We start from the raw sequence: 24,804 nt of genomic DNA on the forward strand, positions 1-24,804 counted from the left end.
CAATGTAACATCGCCGGAAGAAGAGATCAGTGTATCTCGAAAGCTCGCACAAAGAAAAGCATTTAGCTAGCCACAGAACGGTATCATCTATTTATTTTTTATTTTATATATATACACCACACACACACACCACACACACACCACACACACCACACACACCACACACACCACACACACCACACACACCACACACACCACACACACCACACACACCACACACACCACACACACCACACACACCACACACACCACACACACCACACACACCACACACACACACACACACACACACACACACACACACACACACACACACACACACACACACACACACACAAACACACACACACACAAACCAGGAAAGCCAGTGAGAGAGATCTTGTATGTTCCGGGATACATGTGCTTTAGACATATATACAGTACACAGTGTGTGCAGGCTCAGACAATACGAGACCCCCTGTCAGCCAGTTAGAGGTGGGCGGCCGTGTCGCCTGCGAGGGTTCAGCCTGACAGGAGTAACAGTTTATATTAATGCTTTTATTGCTGACCCTCTCGAGTTGAAATGTTCAGGTTTCTGTTAATATTCCATATCCATTTTATTGAGTGAGAACACGGCATTCTGGCTTGGGATCCTGGTAGGGCACATATAGGCACATATAGGCACATATAGGCCTTGCGGGGGGTGGTATGTTAATTCCATATCAGTGCGCATATTTGAATCTCAGGACTGATATGGCTTTTACTCACCAGTGTGTGAGTAGTAGCAGCAAACTGTCTTAGTGATACCCTTGTCCCTTCTTCAGATGATGGGACGGAGCTGCCTTATTCTGCTGGTCCAAAGACATCCAGCAAACAGCATTGAAGAAACAAATCTCGCTGCAGGTTATCCGATAATCAACAGGAACGGTCCACGGAAAGCTGAATGATTGGACCCGCAGGATCGAATTTGCACGAGTCTCATGCAGGGATGGGCAACTCCAGTCCTCAAGGGCCATCAACAGGCCGGGTGTTAAGAATATCCCTGCTTCAGCACAGGTGGCTCAATCAGTGGCACAGTCCAGGGATATCATTAACACCTGACCTGTTGGTGGACTGGACTTTGCCGCCCCTGGTCGGACGGCTCTTCTGTAAGAGTGAGTGGCCTGGACACTCGAAGACATCTTTTCTATATTTGGACCAACGTGAGGCGTTTGAACTCTTTTGTTGCGATCTGGTAGCAAAGGGGTTAAAGTGGCCAGTGTAACGGCTCACCCCAGAAACACATCGGCGGCGCCTTAATCAGACGCGGCTTCCATCGGCAGCGTCTTCACACCATTTCTCCGCTCCCTTTCCTAAGGCACCAGGTCCGAAAAATGATATTGCCGCGGAAGCCGCACAAGCCGCAGCCTCTTCCATCTGACGCAGAAGAGAGGATTTTGCTTCGGGAACGAGGCTGCATCGCAATCTGGATCTGGCTTTGAATGCATGTGTCAGGGAGACTGCCGACTGAATGCAAACACAACTGGAATCACGACAACAGGCCCCTGTGGCAGAGCGAACGCTGCACACAACGCAGCAATGTCTGAAGCAGTCCCCAGACCCGGCCACAAGCGGCCAGTTCTTAATGCCCGCGGCTGACCGTGCTACAATCCCCACGTTAAATGGACACTGGAATCTCAGGTAGACGGCGGGCTGCAAAGCTGAGTATTTTGGGAGGTTGGTAGAGGCCAGGTTACTAAATCCCAAAATATCAACGGATACATTGTAACTAGGTCATCACTAAACCTCCACGCATTTATATGCTACCCGCGGGACACGGGCGGCCAACTCCAGCACACAAGCGCCATCAACAAGTCAAGTTCCAGGATATCCCTGCTTCAGCACAGGTGGCTCAATCAGTGGCTCAGTCGAAGAAAAACTTGATCTGTTCGTGGCACATACGGACTGGAGTTGGCCACCCCTGCAGTAGGAGGTCTTCCCGCCACACACGGGTTTTGTTTTGAAAGAAGACACGGGTAACAGAAGTACAATTTCTACTCCATGCACCTTATACACAATAAACACAGTTAGGGTGAGTTCAATACACCCCAGAGCGGTCCCAAACCCGTGTGAACTTGAATGGGGCCTTTTGGTCGTTTGGCAAATCCAGAGTACAGTGAATTACCCCTTTAACCACATAGGACTCAGTCCAATAACATCTATAGATTTGCAATAAGGGGGAAATGTTATATATGCCAAACCAGACATTTAGGGCCGAACATCCCCTTAGACTCCAGCAGGGATTTTAAGATGAAAACATCCACGTCGATGTGCATAGAATAAAACCCTTTAGTCCAGATTCCCAAAGATCCATAAAATCATTTAATGTGGACTTAACGTGACGTTAAGTTACATTAAGACTAATGGTTTATAATCAAGGACAATAACATAGCGTTAAACCATTTTCTCTCGCAAAGCGCATGGCGTTACTGGGCATTAATGATAATGACATGCAAATCATATGCAAATGAAGAATTATAGCATCACCTATCCACTTCTCCTTATTTCTTTTTTTTTTTTTTTTAATATAGGATTGAAGCAGGGGGTCTCCGGAGCTGAACCACGTTAATTTCAGCTCCGGGAACCTCCTACTTACGGAGATACAGACCTCAGAACGGGGTGCCGGGAGCCCTCAAAGGTTCACTATAAGTTTCCTTTTCAGAGCTGCCGGGCCCAGCGAGCCAATAGGAAGCTGTGATGTCATCTAGTGCGACTTCCTATTGGTCCATGTGACGCGGGAGCTTTAAACTTTAAAGCAGCTACCAGCACCTACTGCTGAGGTCTGTATCTCCGGAAGCAGGGGGTCCCCGGAGATGAAAGTAACGGGGTTCAGCTCCGGGGACCCCCTGCTTCCAGCCTATGTATAAAAAAAAATGAATGGAATGAAAACCGGCTTGGATTTTCTCTTTAAGTCTCTTAAAGCTGCAGTTCAGTCAATATCCTGCATGTGTGTTTTTTTTTAATAAATCAGTTCTGTAGTAAGAAAAAATACTTTTAGCATTTTCTGTTTTTAAAAAAACAACTTTTAAAGACCAATTTTCATGTATTCTATTTTAACAGCCATTTGCTAAGGCACTGCCCCTTCATGTCCTGTCACAAGCCCTGGCACACCCCTTTGTCAGCCCTGCCCTCCCTCTAGCACATGTCAGTGCAGGAGTGCTCATGAATATTCATGAGCTTCCACTGGCAGACAAGCAGAATATAAACAGATCCCTTCACTAATTATGTCACCAAATTTCGACTATCAATACATGGAGAACGAATTGACTGGCAGCTATACAGTTCTTTAGGTAATTCGAGATTGCACACATGAAACTATTGAAGTAAAAAAAATAAATAAAAAAAAAAAAAAGACTGAATTGCAGCTTTAAGATTAACATGGGTTACTTAATGTTACATTATTTAAGTCATAGCTTAACTTGTCGTTACTTCTATCCAGTCCCTGAAATAGGGTTTGACAGGTTCTGCATGGGTGTAACACCACAGGTAAGTATGATTTAAGTAACGTAGTCATTTTCCCAGCATTGTTTCCCTCTCCTCTACTTAATATAATGTTATTGGAAGATAACTCATTGTTATGCTGCAATAACAAACCGCTTTGTTTGCATATAATTAGCTTTGAAGAGAGCACGTTAGCTCGGAGAGCATAGTGTGAGTCCCTGTTTTGGGTTTACGCCACGAGCTTCATTGTAACCGAGCTTTGTGAATCTTGTCCTCAGTGTCTTTTAAAGAAGAAATCCCAGGGGGCAGATTTTTTGGCGAATGTCTTTATATAGTTGAAGCAGGGGGTCTCCGGAGGCGAACTCCATTAATTTCAGCTACGAGGACCCCCTGCTTCCGGAGATAATCACTTCTGAAGTAGGTGCAGCCGGTAGCTGCTCTCCTCGGTTACCAGAGATGACAATATGGCCGCCCTTCAGATATTTCCCGGCCTAAGGGCCAATAGGAAGCTGTGACATCATCGGTGTGGCTTCCTATTGGCCCATGTGACGCGGGAGCTTCAAACTTGAAAACCCTGCTGAGCCAGAGCAGCTACCAGCACCTACTGCGGAGGTAAGTCTCTCCGGAAGTAGGGTCCGTGGAGCTGAAACTAACAGGGTTCAGGTATACAGGGATATACCAAATAAGTAACATGGGAAGGACGCTGATCCAGGGAGTAATCCGATTGCCAATATTTGGAGTCAGGAAGAAATTTATTTTTCCCCTTATGAGATATCATTGGATGATATGTCACTGGGGGGTGTTTGCCTTCCTCTGGTCCCACATACTGTATGTACGGATATAGGATAAAGTATCTGTCGTCTAAATGTAACACAGGTTGAACTTGATGGACGCATGTCTTATCAACCTCATATACTATGTAACTATATCTCTGTATATCCTAGGAATGGACCTATATAAAAGGGACACGCCCACCGGGTTGGAAATGTGAGCGGTTTACCCTTTCGGCTGCTTTGTATGTATGATAGGAAGCCAGGAGAGGGATTTGAGCAGGGGAGACGCTGAGACAGATCTAGGAAAGAGTAGAGCGATTCTGGCAGCAGCGTTTAGGATAGATTGTAGAGGAGACAGGTGAGAGGCAGGAAGGCCGGACAGCAGGAGGTTACAGTAATCAAGACGGGAGAGAATGAGGGCCGAGTCAGAGTTTTAGCAGTCGAGTAACAGAGGAAAGGGCGTATCTTTGTTATATTGCGGAGGAAAAAGAGACAGGTTTTAGATATGTTTTGAATGTGAGGGGCGAATGTGAGAGAGGAGTCGCGTGTGACCCCTAGGCAGCGTGCTTGGGCTACTGGGTGAATGATCGTAGTTCCAACAGTAATGTGGAAGGAGGTAGTAGGGCCAGGTTTGGGAGGAAGTATGAGGAGCTCTGTTTTAGCCATGTTGAGTTTAAGTCGGCGGAGGGCCATCCAGGATGATATCGCAGAGAGACATTCATTTGATGGATTGTTCTCCATATCCCTGACTCCCAGGGCTAATCTTTAGCACTAATTTCTTTATCTTCTTACCTCTCTTTATCTTATTTACTCTGATAAAAATGAAAGTAGGTGGTTTAATAAAAAATGTAAAAAGGAAATAAACCTCATACTCTTCCCACTTTCTGTATAGTGCAGCGGGATGTGTAACAGTCTGTATATTACAGGCCAAACAAATGGTTTATTCAATCCCAATTTCCTGGCAAAATCCGGGAACTGTGACTTACAAGTTACGCATCATATGTGATACAGAAAACGTGGGACTTTATTAGTACATGTCAAATATAACCCTCAGTGGGCAGGATTACAAATATGAGAACTATTCATTAAACTGCAATAGTGCCTGTTGGGGCACTATTGTACAGAACCTCCCGCTGATGTCGAAGGAAGGTTCCAAGCGATAATGTCCTCCTGGGCACTATCGCAGTTTAATGAATAACCCCCTATGGGGCAAATGGTAAAGGTGTTTCATGGGAAAGCGCCTTCACTTGTCTATGGCTTGAATATATGCGTCCCCTGCTGCTCTAATAAAAACAACACTTTCTCTTCGACCTTGTTTTCATATTTTTGTGCCGTTTCTCTATTCTTCTCACATGTCGTGGCCTAAAAAAGCAGCCTCCCTGGAATAAATTACACCGGCCTCTAGGGATTATCGTAAAACAGTGTTTTTCAGCCTCTCTTTTCGTCACATTGAACACACACACACACATATATATATATATATATATATATATATATATATATATATATATATATATATATATATATATATATATATATATATATATATATATATATATATATATATATACATACATACACACACACACACACACACACACACACAATCCAGCTGCTGGGGCTCCCTTATCAATTTATCAACCTATGTGTACATATTCTATATATAACCCCATCCCTAACAGCACTGCAGGTTCTTCTATCAGTGAATGGTTTAATATTCCTATTTAATGTCCCTTTTATCTATTCATTGCCGTGTCGGTTTATTAATTCTCTCCTCTGCATCATCTGCCTAAGGCTGCGCTTATAGTGCCGGCGGCGCAACGTCGCTCCAAAACAAATCCATTGACTCCGTCGTAAGCGCGATGGAGCGACCAAAAATTTTGAAACCTGGTAAATTTTATTTTTTAGAGACAGTCACCAGATGTGACTGTCTCTAAACCAATCAGAGAGCGCTGCCCGACCCCTTTGTGACGTCACTGGCCTTGTCGCCAGCGACGTCACTTAAAACTAAAGTTTAACTTTCGCTCTGTAAGTCAGTATCGCTGACCTGACGAAGAGAGGGGACAGCTTTAAAACTTGTCTTATAAAATCTATTCTTAGTCCAAATAATGAAGGTGTCACCTAATACTGAACTACAGGCATACCCCGCATTAACATACGCAATGGGACCGGAGCGTGTAATATACAGGCATACCCCGCATTAACATACGCAATGGGACCGGAGCGTGTAATATACAGGCATACCCCGCATTAACATACGCAATGGGACCGGAGCGTGTAATATACAGGCATACCCCGCATTAACGTACGCAATGGGACCGGAGCATGTATGTAAAGCGAAAATGTACTTAAAGTGAAGCACTACCTTTCCCCCACTTATCGATGCATGTACTATACTGCAATCGTCATATACGTGCAGAACTGATGTAAATAACACGTGTAACAGGCTCTATAGTCTCCCCGCTTGCGCACAGCTTCGGTACAGGTAGGGAGCCGGTATTGCTGTTCAGGACGTGCTGACATGCGCGAGCTGGGCGGTGGGAAGGGGGGGTGGGAGGCGGTGGGAAGGGGGGGTGGGAGGCGGTGGGAAGGGGGGGTGGGAGGCGGTGGGAAGGGGGGGTGGGAGGCGGTGGGAAGGGGTGGTGGGAGGCGGTGGGAAGGGGGGGTGGGAGGCGGTGTGAAGGGGGGTGGGAGGCGGTGGGAAGGGGGGGGTGGGAAGGGGGGGAGGGAGGCGGTGGGAAGGGGGGGGAGGCGGTGGGAAGGGGGGGTGGGAGGCGGTGGGAAGGGGGGGTGGGAGGCGGTGGGAAGGGGGGGTGGGAGGCGGTGGGAAGGGGGGGTGGGAGGCGGTGGGAAGGGGGGGTGGGAGGCGGTGGGAAAGGGGGGTGGGAGGCGGTGTGAAGGGGGGGAGGCGGTGTGAAGGGGGGGAGGCGGTGTGAAGGGGGGGAGGCGGTGGGAAGGGGGGGGAGGCGGTGGGAAGGGGGGGGAGGCGGTGGGGAAGGGGGGGAGGCGGTGGGGAAGGGGGGGGGGCGGTGGGAAGGGGGGGGAGGCGGTGGGAAGGGGGAGGGGAGGCGGTGGGAAGGGGGGGAGGCGGTGGGAAGGGGGGGGAGGCGGTGGGAAGGGGGGGGGAGGCGGTGGGAAGGGGGGGGGGCGGTGGGAAGGGGGGGTGGAGGGGAGGTGAAGGGGTGAAGGGTGGAGGGGAGGTGGAGGGGAGGTGAAGGGGGGGGAGTGGAAGGGAGGTGAAGGGGGGGGTGGAAGGGAGGGGGGGTGGAAGGGAGGGGGGGTGGAGGGGAGGTGGAGGGGAGGTGAAGGGGGGGGTGGAGGGGAGGTGAAGGGGGGGTGGAGGGGGGGGAGGTAAATGGGGAGGTGAAGGGGGGTGGAAGGGAGAAGTGGAGTGAGGGGAGGTGAAAGGGGGTGAGGGGAGGTGATGGGGGGTGAGGGGAGGTGATGGGGGGTGAGGGGTGGTGAAGGCCGCTCACTCACCCGTCCGGCAGGTCCCACGTGGATCTGAGGCGGGAGGCAGCGTGTTGTGGGCCGCTCTCCCGCTGTGTCCCGGGCGCTCGCTCGCTCCCCCGCTGACTGTAGCGGCGCCGGGGGGGGGGGGTATCGGGGAGACACTGACACTGGAGGGGAGGGGGGGTGGAGGGGAGGTGAAGGGGGGGTGGAGGGGAGGTGAAGGCCGCTCACTCACCCATCCGGCAGGTCCCACGTGGATCTGAGGCGGGAGGCAGCGTGTTGTGGCCGCTCCCCAGCTGTGTCCCGGGCGCCGCCATCTTGGGCACTCGGCGCCGCGAGGCAGGCTGCCTGGCCACTGGCTGTTCCCCCGCCGGGGAGGGGGTGAGTTGTAGCGCCGGTGAGGGGGGGGCATGTATATGTGTGGGGGGGGGAGAGGTGGGAGATATAGAGGGGGGGTCTCGCACGGCCGCTGACACTGGGTGGGGGGGGGGGCGCTGAAGGGGTAATAATAGTGTGTGTGTCCCGCTGACTGTAGCAGCGCCGGGGGAGGGGGGGGGGGGCGCTGAAGGGGTAATAATAGTGTGTGTGTGTCCCGCTGAATGTAGCTGCGCCGGGGGAGGGGGGGTCGGGGTGAAAACGCGGGAGACACGGGGAGAGGAGGAGGTGCGCGCGGGTGCTGCTAACTGTGAGCCCCGCTAATGTAGGTAACAGTGTGTGTGTGTGTGTGTCTGTCATTGTGTGTGTGTGTGTGTCCCTGTGTGTGTGTGTCCCTGTGTGTGTGTGTGTGTGTCCCTGTGTGTCCTTTGGCCCGTCACTCCGCCTCAGGCCAATGAGAGGTGTGCGGGGGCGGGCCAAGGGACCAATCAGATTTCCCCTAGGGACACCGGACATCCAGCAGGCATGCATGCATGCATGCAGGCAGGCAGGCAAACATACAGTGCTTTCACTAATATAGTATAAGATTAATCATTCTTACAATCTGCAATCCCGGTCACTGCGGTATCACGCTGCCAGGATGTGTAAATGTCCTGTTTTCGTGCTGTATTTTCAATGCAAATTCTTTCAGCGACAAAACACAAACATATTATTATTAGTTCTCCCACGTGGAACCCTTGGCGTTTAGATTTAGAGCTGCGCTCTTGGCCACGCCTTATCTTTTATTTGTAGTAGGTAGGAAGCAGGGGGTCTCCAGAGCGGAGCTCCAATCATTTCAGCCCCCGCCTCCCGAGACACTTACTGTACCTCCGTAATTGGTGCCAGTATCACTGCGCAGTTTAAATGTCCTGGTCACGTGGGCCAATAGGAAGCCGCAAAGGATGACGTCACGGCGTCCTATTGGCTGGCAGGAGGCGGGACAACTGAAGCCGCCATTTCAATAGCCCTGCCTGGGGTGTCACTGGTACCCCCTTCCAAAGTAAGTTTCTCGGGAAGCATGGGGTCCTCCAAGCTGAAATTGACGGGGTTCAGCTCCGGAGACCCCCTGCCGTGGGAGTGCCTCTTAAAAGGAGCATTCCCCCCCAAATACGACTTTTTTTTTTTTAACGAACGGAACCCTTTGGACCAGAGCGTGGTCTCCCGACCTCCAGGGCGCTCTCACTTCCCGAGTGGAAATTGCTGATTATGATTAGACTACAAAAAAAAAACATGGCTGCCAGAGCAACAGAAAGTCGCGACGTCATCTCCCAATGTCGAGACTTTCTATTGTCCGCTGGAGGCAACGGTGACCCTGCCGACATTGTGTGTCCAATGGGCCAATATATTCTTGGATGTCAGGGGAATCGGCGCTAAAACGAAATAAAAAAGGATGACATTAATAACGCCTTCATCTCTATGTATATATAAATTGCTGCTTTAGTCAACGGTGCATTCTGGCACAGAAAAGGTTAATTTGCATCAATATGCTACATATAAAGGGCCACAGAGGCAGAATTGTTCTGTGCATCTTATTGCAGACTATTGAATATATTACAATACAGGGGCTTCATTTGTTAAGCAGTGTGTGGTAGGAGGGTCAGTGAGGGGCACACGCTCCCTCTGTTACAATGTTGCTTTGTTATACACACACTGTACATTTCCAACTATGGAACCTCGGCACAGAACAGAGAAGCCGGACATTGTAAATTGTATAAAAACAGGACATACCAGGACATAACAGGACTGTCGGAAGGTAACAATAGTGCGACCTCAAACACACCACAGCAGAAATCTATGCGGTTCGGAATAAGGGAGGACAGATTTCCTGAGATGGAGAAAATACAGTGTCCAGCTCCATCACACCCAGACCCCGGCCTCACAGAGTCGGCTGGCAGCGAATTCACGCTGTGAGGCAGGAGGAGAGGGCACTCAAAAGAGAGCATTTAGACACTACAAGAGAGGTGAACGCATGGAGCAAAACCAGCGTGAATGCGGTGGGACCCCGGAGGGGTCTGTGTCACACTCCTCCATAAAGTGACGCAGACCTGTCGTCAGGTAGCAAAGGGGGATTAGCACCAGAACCGAAAGCTGGGAAACAGCATGTGGCAGACGATCATATACATCAGTGTTTTTCAACTAGGATTCCTAAGAACCCCCGAGTTCCCCGGGCATCCCTACACGCGCTATTAGAGAGGGTTGGGGTTCCTTACACTGCATTTGATCTCAGACGCGCTATTAGAGAGGGTTGGGGTTCCTTACACTGCATCTTATCTCAGACACGATATTAGAGAGGGTTGGGGTTCCTTACAGTGCATCTGATCTCAGACGCGCTATTAGAGAGGGTTGGGGTTCCTTACACTGAATCTTATCTCAGACACGCTATTAGAGAGGGTTGGGGTTCCTTACAGTGCATCTGATCTCAGACGCGCTATTAGAGAGGATCGCGGTTCCTTACAATGCATCTGATCTCAGACGCGCTATTAGAGAGGGTCGGGGTTCCTTACAATGCATCTGATCTCAGACGCGCTATTAGAGAGGATCGCGGTTCCTTACAATGCATCTGATCTCATACACGCTATTAGAGAGGGTCGGGGTTCCTTACAATGCATCTGATCTCAGACGCGCTATTAGAGAGGATCGCGGTTCCTTACAATGCATCTGATCTCATACACGCTATTAGAGAGGGTCGGGGTTCCTTACAATGCATCTGATCTCAGACGCGCTATTAGAGAGGGTCGGGGTTCCTTACAATGCATCTGATCTCAGACGCGCTATTAGAGAGGGTTGAGGTTCCTTACAATGCATCTGATCTCAGACGCGCTATTAGAGAGGGTTGGGGTTCTTTACAATGCATCTGAACTTAGACACGCTATTAGAGAGGGTTGGGGTTCCCTAGAATTTGACACTATAGTTATAGGGTTCATTAATCCCCCAACACTTTGAAAACCACTGATATAAAACGTGTGGCTGGATATTTTAGTTCATGATGTTCTTGCAATAAACATTTCTTCATTACATTGGGTCTTGGTCATTGCTCAACCCAGTTATAATGGTATAGAAATATATGGATATCTTTCAAGCTGTCAATATTTGTTCACTTATTTTTTCCCCAGACTATGCAGCGAGGTTTTTACGAATACATACAACATGGAGAAAATAACGATGGAGCAGCAGAAACTAATACTTGTCATTATATTATCTCATTGTGTAACTCCATCGTTAACCATTCCTATCACTACATATAACCGCTCCCTACAACTCCTAGAATGACTCCACATGACTACTCCCTACAACTCCTGTTATTATGCTCCATTGTAAATCCCCTATTGCTGCACATAACCACTCCTTAATACTATTACTTAACTCTTACTATTGCTCATACAAAATGCTCCATATAACTCCTCCTCTATATCATACTACTGCTCTGTATAACCAGTCTATAATGCCATCAATTACTCATTCTATTGCCCTACATAACTGCTAATTAATACTTCCTATCACCCCATATAACTGCTTCCTACAACTCCTCCTATAACCACATATAACAACTCCCTATAACTCCTTCAATTACTCCATATAACCGCTCCCTATAACTCCTCCTATTACACTCTACACTACTCCCTATAACTCCTCCTATTACACAATACACCACTCCTCCTATTACACAATACACCACTCCATATAGCTCCTCCTATTACACTATACACCACTCCCTATAACTCCTCCTATTACACAATACACCACTCCTCCTATTACACTATACACCACTCCCTATAACTCCTCATATTACACTCTACACTGCTCCCTATAACTCCTCCTATTACACAATACACCACTCCTCCTATTACACAATACACCACTCCCTATAACCCCTCCTATTACACTATACACCACTCCCTATAACTACTCTTATTACACTATACACCACTCCCTATAACTCCTCCTATTACACTATATACCACTCCCTATAACTCCTCCTATTACACTATACACCACTCCCTATAACTCCCTCTGCGACTCATTCAATTCTCCATATAACCTCACACAAATTCTCCAAAGGCAAAATCAATGCAGAACAGCTTGAGACTCGGAGACACTCGTAGCCATTTTTGCGTACATTTTTAGCCAAATCAGCAGATTTTGGAGCTGGATGTGTAACCCCCAGAATGGCAGAGTTGCACCCCCTGCACCCCCTGCACCCCCCCTCCCTGTGCAGATGCTGGGACGAGCTCGTGGCTTTGAGCTACCTTGTGCTTCTCTGTCTGTAGGGAGATGCAGATTGCCATGGCAACAGGTTTCAGCTCGGCACAAGAGCTGCACACATCTCCTTGAAACCGTAGTAACATGGCACCCTCGTACCTCTGCTCGCGGAACACGTATGATGAGAAGCTCCTCCACCCTCACATAACTTTACAATGCATTGTGGGCAGGGTTGTGACCACTCCGGGTTTGACCCAGAGACTCTGGGTTTTCGCCACGTATCTCCGAGCTGCGGGCTTAGCACGTTAATCTCTGCGCGGGCGGCGGCATCTCCCGTCAATATGGCTGCACAGCGTCAACTGATGCCGCATTGCCACGAAACTGGGACGCAACGTGATGTCACTGTGTCCTGTGAAGACGGGATGCTACGTGACATCATGACGCTACGTGGCGTCATGTTGCCGTGACAACGTTGTGACGTCACGTTGCGTCCCGTTGCCATTTGACGCCACCATGTTCATAGGAGTTGCATTGGGAGATGCAGGAGAATGCCGGGAGAGGCCGCCGCCGCCGCCGGTAAGATAATTTTTTTTACATTCATCTCCGGGTTAGCCTTCAGTAGAAGGTTGCAACCCCGATTGTGCGCCACTCTGGAGCTGAACGGGTTAAAGTAGCAAAACAAAGAAAATGAAAACACTTCCAAAATTAGACATTTTTGTTCCAACTCGGGATTAGAAAATAAGTATTTTATATTGCCGGCCTATTACTCCTCCAGAGACGGACACTGCCATCACCACACCGTGATCTCCAAGAAGCAAAATTCCACAATCGTTTGTCCCTACTTATCCACATGGATATCTCGGCTGCTTTAGGTTTTAGCCTTGACCACTCTCTGCTCCTTCAGTTTCCTCACTCTCTTGGTATCCAATACACAGCACTATCCTGGTTCTCCTCATACATCTCCCACCACTTCATGTCAGCTTCAACTGCGGACATCTTTATTGCACGTTAATCTGTTTATTGGGGCACTCCACGGCTCTGTTCTGGGACCTCTTCTCCTCTCTCTTGGGCTTTGGGCATCACCTCTACACAGATGACACTCCCATATATCCATCCACTCCCAATATTACACCTGCAATCCAGTTACACGTCTCTGAAGGCTTCTTCTTGGCTATATCCTCATGGATGGTGCCCCTCCATCACTGAGCGTAATGCGAGTTCCTCATATCTCCTAAACCTGGCCCAATATTCCCCTATTCCACAACAGTACAAAAAAAAAACCAATAACCTGTCACCAAAGCATGTTCCTAGGTGTGACACCTGACCTCTCCATTCACATGCATGCCCTGTCTAAAACTTGTTGCATTTTCCTCCGTAACATGGTCAAGATCCCCCCTTTCCTTGGTCACGCTGCTGCTAAAACTTTTTAATGCACGCCCTTATCCTCTCTAGTCTGGGTTCTTGTAACATACTGCTGACAGGCCTCCCTGCCTCGAGACTTTCGCCTTTGCAATATGTCCAAAATTCCACAGCTAGAACCACTTTCTCCCAGAACAGTGCCTGCTCATCGCCTCCGTAAAGGGGCAATCCATGACAGCAAATGTTTTTGCCAATTTCTTTTAGATAAAATTGAAGCAGGGGTTCTCCGGAGCGGAACCCCCTTAATCTCAGCTCTGGGGACCCCCTGCTTCCGGAGATACAGACCTCCCAAGTAGGTGCCGGTTGCTGCTCTGGCTGAGCCAGCTGGGCTTTAAAGTTTAAAACTCTCGCATCACATGGACCAATAGGAAGACACACGGCTTCCTATTGGTCCGCAGAGCCCAAGATCTTTAAACAGCGGCCATATTGTGAACCCTGGTAGCCGAGGAGAGCTGCTACTGGCACCTAATTCGGAGGAAAGTAGTCTTGGATTGCCTCTTTAAAAGCCCTCTCCTGGCTTCCCATCAAGTTTCAGATCACCTCCAAAGTTCTCCTTATTTTAAACGTTCTCCACTCACCTGCTCCTCCCTAAATAATAATATGTTCGTGTATAGCGCTGCTAGTTTTACATAGCGCTTTACAGAGACATTTTTGCAGGCACAGGTCCCTGCCCCGCAGAGCTTACAATCTATGTTTTTGGTGCCTGAGGCACAGGGAGATAAAGTGACTTGCCCAAGGTCACAAGGAGCCGACGCCGGGAATTGAACCAGGCTCCCCTGCCTCAAACTCTCAGTGCCAGTCAGTGCCTTTACTCACTGAGCCGCTCCTTTTCCCTAAATATCAACTTTCATTCCTCGCTGTGCCTCTGCCCGTGCCCTCCGCTCCGCTCATAACTGCCTCCTTTCCACCACTTTCACCTTTGCTGCTCTCTCTCGCCTTAAACCTTTCTTCCCTTACCCGTGGGATGCCCTCACATTCCGTATAGGCCAAACACCTTCTCTCCCCACCTTCAAGTCACACGTCAACGCACACCTAAACTTTTCAATAGTCTGGACTCGTGGCTGCTGCCCCACACGCACAGTGGCACTTATCGCCCACCATGGTCGGCGCTACCATCTACTGCCCGTACTTCTTCACCTACTGTCTCTGTAAGTCTCCTAACATCCATTAGATTGTAAGCTCTCCGGGGAAGGTATTTCCATTGCTATTATCTGTGATTTTATGTTTGTTGCACGTTTTGTGTTATAATTCCCTGTATTGCTTTGTCTCTTTTGTAAAGCGATGCATACAGTACATTGTTGACACTATATAAATTAAAATATACATACAGAGGAAATGGCAGCCATTTAAAACTGGTCTCAAGTCTCTGAATATAGAAACAGACGTCTCTGGGGTGCTACAGCCTTAACAGAAAAAGAAAGATTTACTGTAAGAAACATGAAAAGGACTTTAACAAATGATCATTAACAAAAAAATGAAAGAATAGTCGGCCCGCTGACATAAAGGTTTTACTAAGCCCCGTATTCAACACATTGCGAGTCTGTATTCCCTGTACGCTAGAACATTTCTGGTTCATTTAAGAGACCCAAGAGGAAGTCAATTAGTGGTGAAACGCGTTGGTTGAAAAGTTCTAAAGTGCACCCGTGTCACTTAGGTGACATAATGCGGGGACCGGGAGGGTGACGGGTCGCCACGGCGACCGACAAGGACTCTCGCTGGGAGAGGCGGCTAACACTCACTGTGGAATTAATAACCACTTCTTGTGTGTTTGGATCTTACTGTCGCATTTGTTTAAAATATATCAGCATACTAAATACACTGTATCTGGAATCTTTTCTATCACATGGTCTTTATAAGTGCTTTCCATGGAGAGCCTGTTTGTGAGTGTGAGTGTGAGTGTACCTAATACAACGTGAATGCAGCAATACAGCATGCGAGTGTACCCAGGGGTGAGCAAACGTTTTACGTCGAGCCTCCCTTCCCACGATATTAGTCGTGCCTGATGTAATCCAAAATCACATGAAAAAAACAAACCCTTTATCTGTATAGAGCATAAATGTGAATACAAATACGTAAAAATACTTACATCTTTCAACATTTTTAGAAACAGCAAAATAAATAAATCAGTGTAGTACTATAAGATAATACTCACTGCAATTTATTTCTCTCACCCCCACTCCTCATCTTTCATTCCCACTCCTCGTCTCTCATCGCCTCCTCCTTTCACCCCTTCCTCCTCCTCTCATCTCCTCCTCCTCCTCCTCCTCCTCTCACCCCCTCTCCTCATCTCTTTCATTCCCACTCCTCGTCTCTCATCGCCAACCTCCTCCTCCTCCTTTCACCCCTTCCTCCTCCTCCTCTCACCCCCTCTCCTCATCTCTTTCATTCCCACGCCTCATCTCTCATCTCCTCGTTGTTGTCCTCCTCCTCTCACCCCCTCAACAATGCCTACCTGGCTTCGGGGGAGGTGGAGGAGTGTGCGAGAGGATGACGGCGGGAGTGGAGCTGCGGCAGACACCAGAAATCAGTGAAGACTTTCAGGTCAGACCGCTGGGGCGCGCTCCTCCCTGACCGTCCTGCCCTGCCGCCCTCCTTCGCTCCCGCCGTCCAACTCCTCTGCTGCCGTTCTCCCCTGCCACCGCTCCCGGGGTCACCCGCGTCCCCCTTAAAATATCTTGCGCCCGCCTGTGTGCGCATCCCTGCCTTATACAACATGAGCGCCTTTTTAAGCGTTTTTCACATACTACACTATATGGAATTTTCTCCCTGTCCCGTGAGGATCGTTACTCTGGGACTGGAAGGAAAGTCTGTGCCAAGTGGCGCCCCCAGCACCGGGTAACCTCTTCACTTCGTATGAAATAGGGGCGTCATTTTCCCGGCTGCTTGTCCCTTACTGCTTTATCACAGGTATAAATGGGAAACAATATCCACACCCTAGATACAAAATCAGGGCGCTGTATAATGGTGCCGAGCAGGGGCTGAATATAGTATCATACTGCACCCTTACCCAACTCGTTAAGCATTAGCGCACAGCCCTACGGATCCCGTTACAGAGACGCTTATAAGATATTTATGCAAAGACAGAGACACTTTATCAATTAAATTCATTTGAGTTTAAAAATGACGTGGAGTTACAGACTGGTCAATAAAAACCTATATTTGTGTTTTTGAAATAAAACAAAGTAGTTATGTTTCGGGCGGCCACACGCCCAGCAATGGGGCCACACGCCCAGCCATGGGGCCACACGCCCAGCCATGGGGCCACACGCCCAGCCATGGGGCCACACGCCCAGCAATGGGGCCACACGCCCAGCAATGGGGCCACACGCCCAGCCATGGGGCCACACGCCCAGCAATGGGGCCACACGCCCAGCAATGGGGCCACACGCCCAGCAATGGGGCCACACGCCCAGCAATGGGGCCACACGCCCAGCAATGGGGCCACACGCCCAGCAATGGGGCCACGCGTGCTTATATGCAGCCTCTTTCTTCACGGAGCACCCGATGTGAGTGCCAGACAAGTTCATGCAATCCAAAAGTCCCCCGACCCGCGCGTGGGGCCTGTAAGGGCGAGCCTCACTACAAGGGTGTCTTTTCGAAGCTTTGTATTATTGGACGGTCATACTCCGCTTTGCTTTCTATTTCAGCATGTACACATCAACGGCTGCTTTATTTAACCCGTTCATGGTCAGAGCGGCCTACAATGCATTACCGCGCCTCTCCGGCAGTGAAGCGTCACGTTTGCTTGATGCACCACTGCCTACGTCCCAGTCACTCAAGAATAAACCCCAACATCAATACACAAAACTCTTCACTCCTTGGTATTGAGAGTCTTCCATTCCAATTAAATATTTGTTTGCTCCAAAATTCCCAGAGTTGAGGCCTTGGGACCCTGAAATCTATGTATCTGTGACACACTATGGAATATTGGGGTGTTTTAGTTCCCTTGTATAATGACACTGACATTCTCCTTACACTTCCAGGTCCCTTAGAATATACTTTCTGCCCAGTACAATGCTTACGCCGTCTACCCAAAATCTGCCCAGCTACCAGTTTGCCTGGTCTTAAGACCGCTTAGCCTTTGTCTCGGACACCTGAGCAAGAAGCACGTAGCCAGAGAGCCCCTGGTGACCTTCTCTTCCTAACGGCAAAGGACCCATTTGCCGTGGCACCGGCAAGCCATCGTCCACCGTGTTCAAGGGAGCGACAACCCCATGTATGGCCTCGGCCACTTCTTAAAAATGTTCCCTTATTAGTCCGGTGAACCTGCGGCGCGGCGCGTATGCTGCCGGAATAACGCCATGTGCGCAGTAGCAGGGAATGCAGCAATGTCGTTCTGTTGCACACTTTTAGATCAGGTGGTTGGCAAGTTATTGCCATGGCTACAGCCAGATACCAAACCCGAAGCCCTGGCTGAATGTGAAATGACCGCAGATCTGGTGCGAGGGGGAAAGAAGCATGAAACAGCCTCCCACATCAGGCCTTTCCTTCCAAACCCCAACCGGGAAAATACAACACCGCCCCGATTACTCCTCGCCCAGCAGCCGGGGCCTCTTACTAGCCGCATCCCACGTACAAAAGACGGTCCCTGGTTCTCACCCTTGGATACAGCTCATCATATTTAATTTAGTACTTAATTTTCAGGAAAATCAATATAAACCAAGTGAAGGTGAAACTGCCGGTGTCCGTGTGAAGTAGCAGAGACCAGCGGAGAGTGGCCCAGCCGGGAACATGGCACCCACCGTGTGTCACCGTGTGCCACCGTGCGCCACCGTTGCTCTTACATCAGACATAGAATGAGTGGCGTGTATCAGAAAGGTTTTAATGCAAAATATATCTGTGCTTACAGTTCAAAGGAAAGCAACCAACCCCAGGCTCTCTGTTACCGTTCCCTTAGCATACTGAGAACATCAAATCATATATAGTCATGATGGTAACTAAACTCCTGCAGTGAATAAAAAAATAAATGTATATATAAATGTATAATATATATATATATATATATATATATATATATATATATATATATATAGCCAATAAAGAGTATCACTTGTGAGCACATTCACATGTCTTAGACAGGTCTGCAACCCTGCCTTTCAACCATTATCACCCAGCATACAGTGTTTCCACTGCAGCAAGGCATTCTGGGAAATGACATGCAAATGAGCACACAATGTGTCACCTTTTGCCTGGAATATCCATTCACATGGAGCCCATTTAATCTGATGCATCGCCATTCACACAGCTTTTAAACACAGCATGGGATTAGCAAAGCAAGTACAGACCACTCACAGACATGTTTCAACCTTGATGGGCATCATCAGTGTGAGGTTGGTCTATACTTGCTTTGAAATATTTCTAGGCTGGGTAGGATATATATATATATATATATATATATATATATATATATATATATATATATATATATATTATATATACACACACATATACATATATATATACACACACATATATATATATATATATATATATACACACATACACACACATATATATATACATACATATATACATACATACACATACATACACACAGCACGTTTGTATCCATACAGCCACCATGATATATATTTGTCCACAGTATATGTCTTCGTGCAAGTTTTTTTGAACTCTTGTAGTATATACACATATATTTATATACCTCACACATATCAATGCGCGTGTGATTAATTAATGGCAAACGTTACACCTACACCAGTATATATTCACATTCAGTCCATTCAAAAAGCCAACACAACCGGCCTGCACCAGAGAGCATCATTAATAGTAGTAGTAACAGAGCAGGGAGAGGGAGTACGGGGTGTGATACCTTTTATTGGACCAACAAGTAGTTGATCTGTTACAAGCTTCCAACCTCTCGGGGTCGGGGTAAAACCTGATGAAGGACCCTGAGAGGTTGGAAGCTTGTAACGTATCAACTGCTTGTTGGCCCAATAAAAGGTATCACACCTCTACTCCCTCTCCCTCCTTTGTTACTACATGGAACACAGGACCAGCACGGCTCCCCCACCCGTCTTTGCCTCATTAACAATACAAAGGTACAGAAAATGGGGGAATTGCTACGAATTGCATTGTGGATTCCAGTCACAGACGTTGTGCCCTCGCTCCATGCACCGAGCCCAAGATAAAAACCCGGCACCGCTTCCCTACAGAAAAGCCCGCGAGGCCAGCACCTTCAGCTGATAAAACACAACCGCTCTTTATCACAAGACTCCAGCGCCGCTCCGCGACTGGCGAGGAATTCAGAACCGCTGGCTGCAAATTTCCACACAAACGCCTCTTTTTAAGCTTGGTGGCTCCTTGTCGTTCCATGAAAAGAAGCGACACCTTTCCCCGCGTCTCTCTTCTCAGCACCGCCACTAGTTCTCACCGTTCGTTACATAGAAACATCGACTGTGAGTCCACCCACTTTCTGCTGTAAAACCTCAGACCCTAATTGATCCTTTCTTAGGATTTTGCCTTATATCTGTCCCAAGCATGTATGAAATTCCCTTACCGTATCACCCCATACCACCTGTGCCGGGAGGCGGATCCACAAATCCACCACCCTGCCAGTAAAGAAGCACTCCCTCATATTTCCAGCAATTGTTGTCCTATATTAACCCTCTTGCATGTCTCTTGTATTCCTCACTACTGTCTTTAGGACCGTATCTGGGGGGTATAGGGGGTTACCATCTTCCTTTCCCTTCCTGGTCACGGACCTCTTCCTCCCCCCTCCTGATCTTTACCTGCATTAATACTTAGTACTCATCATTTGTATTTCAGTACTGCCTGAGGAAAGCTTTCAAATATATTATCAGTCCAAATAAAAGGGACCACATACAGTCGCTAATTTTTGCATGAATAAAAGTATCAGACAGAAGTGCACACCGGGCAAACGTTCAGTATTGTACAGTACCATGTTTTTCATTCCCCGGTCCCCATGTGAAACCCACAGGACTGAGACCCCACTGAGAAACACTCAGCCCCATCCCTGTCAGAAGGGCCCAGCAACGCATTGCTAAGAGAGTGACAGGGGGGGAAGAGCAGAGTGAGGGGGGCAGGGGGAAGAACAGAGAGGGAAGGGGGTGGGGGGGATAAGAGCGGAGTGAGGGGTGCAGGGGGAGGAACAGAGAGGGAAGGGGGTGGGGGGGGGATAGGAGCAGAGTGAGGGGGCAGGGGGAGGAACAGAGAGGGAAGGGGGTGGGGGGGATAAGAGCGGAGGGAAGGGGGTGGGGGGGATAGGAGCAGAGTGAGGGGGGCAGGGGGAGGAACAGAGAGGGAAGGGGGTGGGGGGGATAGGAGCAGAGTGAGGGGGGCAGGGGGAGGAACAGAGAGGGGAAGAGAGGAAGACAAGAGGAGAGAGAGAGAGAGAGGAAGACAAGAGGGGAGAGAGAGATGGAAGAGAGGAGAAAAGAGGGGGCAGAGGGGTAGATAGAGAAAGAGGGAGGGGTGGGGGGAGAAAGAGAGGAAGATAGAGGGGGAGAGAGAGGGGGTGAGATAGAGGAAGAGAGATGGAGGTGGGGGAGAGAGGGTGAGAGAGAGGGGAGGGGGGAGAAGAAGAGAGGGGGAGAGAGAGGGGGAGAGGAGACAGGGTAGGGAAAAGAGAGATGGTGGCGAAGCGAGAGGGAGAACGAAATAGGGATGCTACGTTGGCAGTAACGTAAATCCTATTTTTAACCCCATTGCTGCCAAACGCACCTGCCACACGTTGCAAAGCCAAAGCGAATGATTCGTTAACAAAAAAAGGTAGAAAATGTGTAACGTGGCCGAGTCCAATTTAATGCGTTGCAGGCCCCTTCTGGCAACGAAAAGGTTAAATAGGACACAAGAAAAGGGATTTAGGCACAGATAATATAGCAACGTCATACATATCACAGCGCGTCTATATCCAGGCTCAGCAGCATTGCAACCTCCTCGGTAAGAAAGTATCCTCCCTCTCTCTCTCTCTCTCTCTCTCGCCGTCTCCTGCCCACAGCTCAGGAGGAGAAATCCATTCACCGAGCGCCCAGGAACAGCATGAGGATCACGTTCACCAGCAGCAAGAGCACGATCACCGCGAACACCACCACCGTTTGGACATCCAAGGTCATAGTGCAATGCAACACATTATAGTGGTCGCGGCGGGGGGCTGGAAGATTTGGGGGTGTCAACCTTTGCTCTCCCAAACTGTCCATACATCCACCATGTTAGCATAGAAGGGAGGCAGAAGGCTCCTCTCCCCCCCCCCCCCCCCCTCACCCCGCTTTTCGGTTGGGTAATTTCTTTAGCTCTCGGGTTTTTGGGATGTCTCTTCCAGCTACTTGTGGAGTCTGGGGGGTGAGGGGGGGCGCGTCTGCTGGGACCTGAAATGCAGAAGGAAGGGGAGAGGAGAGCTGCTGTGTCTGTGTCTCTCTTGCGTTTTAATTGGATTCCTTGCAGCCTCTGCATGTGCTGAGCCCTCCACAGATGTGCGAGAGAGGCAGCGGCCGTGTCATACAAGGCGGGTTGGACGCATGCTAAGCAGGAGGCAAAGGGATTTAGCTGTCAATCAGGGGGCTGGGACCAAGGATGGCGATTAATCCTTTTTTTTTTCTCTCCAAGGCAGCAGTGGGCATGATGAGGAGGAAGAGGCTGCAATGCATACAGAGCATCTCTTTATATCAGCTGGGGAGGGGGGTGTATACACAGAGAGAGAGAGAGAGGGAGCGAGAGAGGGAGGGTGGGAGAGAGAGGGAGAGGGAGGAAGAGAGAGGGAGAGGAAGAGAGGAAAGAGGGAGAGAGGGGAGAGAGAGGGTGAGAGGAGACAGGGAAAGAGAAAGTTGGAGAGGGAGAGAGAAAAAGGGGGGATATAAGAAAGAGAGACAGGGAGAGATGGGAGAGAGGAGGGTGAAAGAGCGATAGAGGGAGGGATAGAGAGTGAAAGAGCGAGAGGGGGGAGAAAGATGGAGAGAGAAAGAGAGAGAGGAGAGAGAGAGAGGAGGGAGAGAGGACACAGAGGGACAGAGAGAGAGGGGGAGATCATTTGTATTTCAGTACTGCCTGAGGAAAGCTTTCAAATATATTATCAGTCAAAAAATAAAAATAAATAAAAGGGACCACATACAGCCGCTAATTTTTGCATGAATAAAAGTATCAGACAGAAGTACACACCGGGCACACGTTCAGTATTGTACCATGTTTTTCATTCCCCTGTCCCCATGTGAAACCCACAGGACTGAGACCCCACTGAGAAACACTCAGCCCCATCCCTGTCAGAAGGGCCCAGCAACGCATTGCTAAGAGAGTGAGAGGGGGGGGGGGAAGAGCAGAGTGAGGGGGGCAGGGGGAGGAACAGATAGATGGGAAGAAGGGAAGACAAGAAGGGAGAGAGAGAGAGAGAGAGAGAGAGAGAGAGAGAGAGAGAGAGAGAGAGAGAGAGAGAGAGAGAGAGAGAGAGAGAGAGAGAGAGAGAGAGAGAGAGAGAGAGAGAGAGAGAGAGAGAGAGAGAGGGAGACAAGAGGAGAGAGAGAAGGAGAGAGAGAGAGAGACGAGAGAGAGAGAGAGAGAGAGAGAGAGAGAGAGAGAGAGAGAGAGAGAGAGAGAGAGAGAAACCCACAGGACTGAGACCCCACTGAGAAACACCCAGCCCCATCCCTGTCAGAAGGGGGCAGAGAGTGAAAGGAGAGGGGGGGAAAAGATGGTGAGAGAAAGAGAGAGAGGGGGGGGGGGAGAGGACACAGAGGGACAGTGAGGAGAGACAGAGAGGGGGCAGAGAAAGAGAGAGGGAGGGAGAAAGGTGAAAGGGAGGAAGAAGGAGAGAGAGGGGAGAGAGATAGATGCTGTGTTGGCAGTAAGGTAAATCCTATTCTTAACCCCTTCGCTGCCAAATTCCGCTGCCACACGTTTTAAGGAAAATGTGTTCGATTCCAATTCATTGCAGCCCCAGTATATGATGCTGAGGGGGGGAAGCCCTTAATAAGAAAGGGCCAACAACACATTGCTGAATCGGCTGCAATAATTTAAGCAAAGTATAGAGATTGCCAGATATCTCCCCAAATATTACCAAGAATGCAATCCCCCGGTCCCCTCAGGTCTCCCGCGCTGTTACAGCGCTGGTTACAATGTGCCCAGGACACACGTGAAAACGAGAGGTAACTCTCAATGTATTCTTCCTGGTAAAACATTTTATAAATAAAATGTAGCTAGTTTTCCAGAGAATTCTCAAAGTATCAGGCACACAATTCCCTGATCTGTCCCCTGCGAATGTTCAGGGTTCGTCAGTGCAAAACATTTCCCAAAACCTAATAAATAGAATTTAAACAAACAAGACCACTGTGCGATAGGGCCCAGAGAGGTTTGGTTCCGGCTGCTTTTGAAGCTGAAGAGGACGCCGTACTTTCAGACGCTAGGAATGAAAAAGCTGCGTTTGCAGATTTACTACAAGCAGCTCGTGTCCCAATGCAGAAAACAATCCAACCACAGAAAGCACGTATGTTGTCCTAGGCAGGAAAAGAACGGCGGTGGCTTCATAATGGGGGTCGGTAATTGATGCCTTCAATGTCAAACACACGGCAGAAGAAGTGTCCTTCTTCACCACGCCAGTCACCCTCTTACGCACACCGTACACGGCAGTGGGATTACCCAAAGATCTCCCTCACATCAGGTGCCCCCACTGACCTCTCTCTGGAGAATCAGTGAGAATTCACTTGTATGTGAATTAATAGGTTGGGATCTGTCACCCTCTTTAAGAATAAAACATCCTAAAAATCATACATACTTAAAAAAATTTTTTTTATATATATATTATATATATATATATATCATTTTAACAAGTCCCTGTTCTTTTTGTGATTGGATTGGTCATTTTTGGTGTTAAATTCTAGAAACGGTGTCCATCTGGTGAAGTCTACAAGAAAATACTTCACTCCGTTCAGAATGTGTAGAGTTTTCCCAATGTCCCCAGCCTCATTCCGGGCTATTTTTTGGGAATGTCCTTTCCCCCCTTTTCTCTTGTGGGAAGTCCTGGTTCTTTTAGGTACTGACTAAATTAGCATTTTTTTTTTTTTTTTTTTTACAGAGAAACTAAATATAATAAAATCTGTAGGTTAAAATGTTGTAGTTCTTG

At 48.7% G+C, this 24,804-nt stretch overlaps 2 protein-coding genes across 4 annotated transcripts in view; both read right to left on the reverse strand.

Annotated features, from left to right (window-relative positions):
* ARHGEF9 (Cdc42 guanine nucleotide exchange factor 9) overlaps window positions 1–24,804 on the reverse strand; it is a 202,926-nt gene that overhangs the window by 114,763 nt on the left and 63,359 nt on the right. Inside the window, exon 1 of one of the 3 annotated variants that reach the window (XM_075573539.1) lies at window positions 21,590–21,691. The exons of the other annotated variants lie outside the window; for them this stretch is intronic. The gene's annotated coding sequence lies outside the window, so the exon portion shown is untranslated. Of the gene's footprint in view, window positions 1–21,589; window positions 21,692–24,804 lie in introns of those variants that run through there. 3 annotated transcript variants of the gene reach the window in all.
* On the reverse strand, window positions 21,710–22,347 carry LOC142467615 (uncharacterized). Its single transcript, XM_075573540.1, has one exon. The coding sequence runs from the start codon at window positions 21,893–21,895 to the stop codon at window positions 21,716–21,718; it is 180 nt and encodes a 59-aa protein (XP_075429655.1). The 5' UTR covers window positions 21,896–22,347; the 3' UTR covers window positions 21,710–21,715.

The sequence above is a fragment of the Ascaphus truei genome, chromosome 16 (assembly GCF_040206685.1).
Source record: "Ascaphus truei isolate aAscTru1 chromosome 16, aAscTru1.hap1, whole genome shotgun sequence".
Lineage (NCBI taxonomy): Eukaryota > Metazoa > Chordata > Amphibia > Anura > Ascaphidae > Ascaphus > Ascaphus truei.

Coding starts and splice junctions, on each gene's coding strand:
- LOC142467615 (XM_075573540.1), bottom strand. CDS start 21,895: ATGGACAGTTTGGGAGAGCAAAGGTTGACACCCCCAAATCTTCCAGCC.